This window comes from Cyprinodon variegatus, unplaced genomic scaffold (assembly GCF_000732505.1).
Source record: "Cyprinodon variegatus isolate N-32 unplaced genomic scaffold, C_variegatus-1.0 Scaffold1649, whole genome shotgun sequence".
NCBI classification, from domain to species: domain Eukaryota; kingdom Metazoa; phylum Chordata; class Actinopteri; order Cyprinodontiformes; family Cyprinodontidae; genus Cyprinodon; species Cyprinodon variegatus.
Window position 1 is genome coordinate 71,116 of NW_015152102.1, and position 3,311 is coordinate 74,426.

Here is a 3,311-nt window from a genome sequence, read left to right on the forward strand (position 1 = left end):
GTGTCGGGTCCTGACCTGGTGTAGTCCATGATGGTCTTCAGGCGATGCGCTATGGTCAGAACCGTGCAGTCCTCAAACTGTGAGCGGATGGTGGACTGGATCAGGTTGTCCGTCTCCATGTCTACGGCAGCGGTGGCCTCGTCCAACACCAGGACTTTGGTCTTCCTCAGCAGAGCTCTGGCGAGGCACAGCAGCTGCCTCTGACCCACACTGCAGGAACACACAGAAACCTGAATCACACCCCTTTACTCTGACAGCCCTGAATGAAATCCAGCCCCCCCTGCTGCTTTCAGACAGATAATAATTTGGAGTTTGGAACGTTTTTTTTGGAGTTTTAGGATCACAGAAGTTATCCTCTAATGACAAATACTACTTCAGATACTAAGAGAAAAGCTGCAACAAGGAGGCGGCTAAAACTAGAAGGACCTACAGTGGATGGATGGTTGGACATTATTTAGAACATCTTTAAGACGGAAAGAATTACTTTAGCTTTAAGGCTAAACAGGGATGTTTGTAAAGAGATGGATCAATATGTCCCTCTGATCAGTCCATCCTCTGTAGAGCTCCGCTATCAATTTCTCCTTCTTCCTCTTTTTTCTGGGTCTTTCCTTTTCAACCCTTTTCATCAGTAAATTAGTTACTTATTTTCCCATTTATAACAGACATACATTTATGATCTAAGCCAAAGGAGAGATTTTCATAATCTTTGTTATTATTTTCTGTGTGATGGAGGGAGAACCAACCATCTCTATCTGAACATCCTGTGGAACTGGCTCTGCTGCTGTAATGAACAGATAACTGGAGATAACGGTTGTATTGATTAACAATGAAAATATCAACAAATATAGAATTGAAGAGGCAGGACAGGAAGCAGTGGCGGGAGACCCACTCTGGTCCAGAGAGACGAGAATGGAAAGAAAAGCTGCAGTCAGAAGGTCATTATGGTTGAAGGTCAGCAGGAAGTCTACTTTCTCTTTAGTTTCAGTTCCAGTGGAAAAAAATCTCATCTGAATCATTTAATGAGAGAAAACAGGACGTCCACTGAGCTGCTGTTTGTCAGACAGCAATGGCAGCAACACTGGGTGGGTCTATTCTATGGGCTTTATTTCTCTGGGATTCATACCTGAGGTTTTCTCCTCCCTCGCTGCACTCATGGCCCAGTTTGTTGGTCAGGCCTGAGACAAAGTTCTTGAGGTGGGAGAACTCCAATGCCCTCCAGATTTCCTCATCAGAGTAGGAGTCAAAAGGATCCAGGTTCATCCTCAGAGAGCCGGAGAACAGCACGGGGTCCTGGAAGATGAGCAGTGTGTCAGAATAGCCACTAGGCTGCCAAACACTTTCACTAAATCCCTCCCTCTGCTTTACGGCCGTGGTAAAGGCCTGACCTTTGACCTATAAGAACCTGCTGCTGAGGGTGGCTACATGTGGGAGCAGCTCTGATACTCAGATCCTTTTAAAACAACTTCAGGTTCCTTGTGAATCAAAGTTAGCTTCTGATCTTTTTCTTACCTCTGGTTTTAGGTCGCATGCAGCTGAAAAGATTTTTGTTAATATTTTGTGATTTTTGGACACCTGTTAGCAACCATATCTTACACCCGGCAGCGGCTCATTTCCATTTAGAAAGGTCAAATAATCCGCAGTCCCAGCTGAGATGGAAAGGAGGTCGTGGAGATGCAGAGCAGGAGAAAGGAGAAGAGACAAAAGCCATCTCTTCCATCACTATGAAATAAGTTAGCGCTCCCTAGCAGGAGCTAGCGCTCCTAGCTCCCTAGAAGCCTAGCTAGGATCCAGCTGGAGAATTGCAGCATTATGGGTTTAACTGAAACATGGCTGCAGGATCATATCTCAGACTCCAGTGTCTCTTTGCCAGGCTTTCTGACCAAACCAGCAGACAGAGATTTAAAGAAGACTGGGAGAAGATCCCCAGCACCATGCAGCGCTCCTGCGTTGATCTCTGCTGGCCGTGCAGCCACAACAGGCCACTTTGCTTCAGTGGGATTCTCTTCACTGACCTGTGGGATGATGGTGATTCTGGAGCGAAGCTCGTGGAGGCCTAGCTTAGCGATGTCCACTCCATCAATGAAGATTTGTCCTTCCGCTGCCTCGATGATCCGGAACAGGCCCAAGGTTAGGGAGGACTTCCCTGCTCCAGTCCTGCCAACAATCCCCACCTGATGAGGAGCAGCAGCACATCCATGGTGACCAGAGGTGATCTCAGGTCACCGTGAGGATAGAGCAGCAGGACCAACCTTCTCTCCTCCGTTAATGGTGATGGTGATGTCGCGAATGGCCAGGTCCAGGTCATGGCGATAGCGCAGACCAAAACCTTGAATGTCGATGCAGCCCTGGGTGGGCCAGCCAGGGGGTACGGTGGGCGGCTGGTGATGCCACTGGGCCTGAGGGGCAGAGAACACACCTGAATACCAGTAAATATATTTCACTTCATTTCTGTCCATAGAGTCAAGGAAGCAATTAACCAACCAACAGTGAAAATGACTATAGCCAACAAGAACAATACAGGTAGACTAATCTGATCATCTATAATGTCTGAGACGTTCAACCGTGCCATACCTAGTTCTATAATTTAAAGATCTAGATTCCTGCACAGGACATGCAAGCACTTTCACTGCTTTCATTCCATGAAGAGCAGAAGATCTCTGGACGCCTGCAGAAGTCCTGCTGATCTGGTGCCTCCCTGGTAGCTCATGTGGTAAACATGAACTATTCGCTCCCATTTTCCTGCTGCTCCTGCACCTCCCTGCCTCCTCCTGCTTTGCTGTGTCTTGTCTTTTCTAAGCTCTCCCTTCATTTCACCCGAACTCAAAAAAGGGATCTGGTCAGCTGGTCTCAATGCAATGGATCAAACTATCTCAACTGGAAGACAGGGTAAAGGGGACCCGTCCCGTCCTGCCGGGACAACTTGATGGGAAACACCATGGACTCCTGGAAGGCTTGGAGGATGGTGTGTTTCTCAATGCTGCCACTGGAGGATATCGAAGATGTGTGGATTTTTGATTTTATGATACTCGAATTTCTCTTGTTTGGATTTGGAGGATATCTGATGGATCTACAATTACAGAGGATGTCTGCTGCAGTTTGGGCATTGATCAGGCTGCCAGCAGCGGTTCACGCCCTCACTAAGGCGGTGAACGAGCAGGATCAGGAGATGAGCCGTATGCTGGGTGTGACTGAACGCAGGCTGGCGGTTAGGGTTAGGGTTAAAGAGCCAGCAAGACAAAGACTCGAGGCTGAAGGAAACTCCTGTGCAGCCTGGTCTCAAAACAATAAGTGTTATTCTAGAATCAACCCCC

At 47.7% G+C, this 3,311-nt stretch overlaps 1 protein-coding gene across 1 annotated transcript in view; it reads right to left on the reverse strand.

Annotated features, from left to right (window-relative positions):
* Positions 1-3,311, reverse strand: part of LOC107104207 (multidrug resistance-associated protein 1-like) — a gene marked incomplete at its 5' end in the record, with an annotated part of 45,932 nt that overhangs the window by 4,065 nt on the left and 38,556 nt on the right. The window contains 4 exons of the mRNA XM_015404153.1: positions 16-210; positions 1,124-1,290; positions 2,013-2,171; positions 2,250-2,396. Coding sequence (XP_015259639.1) covers positions 16-210; positions 1,124-1,290; positions 2,013-2,171; positions 2,250-2,396 — 668 coding nt within the window. The remainder of the gene's footprint in view (positions 1-15; positions 211-1,123; positions 1,291-2,012; positions 2,172-2,249; positions 2,397-3,311) is intronic.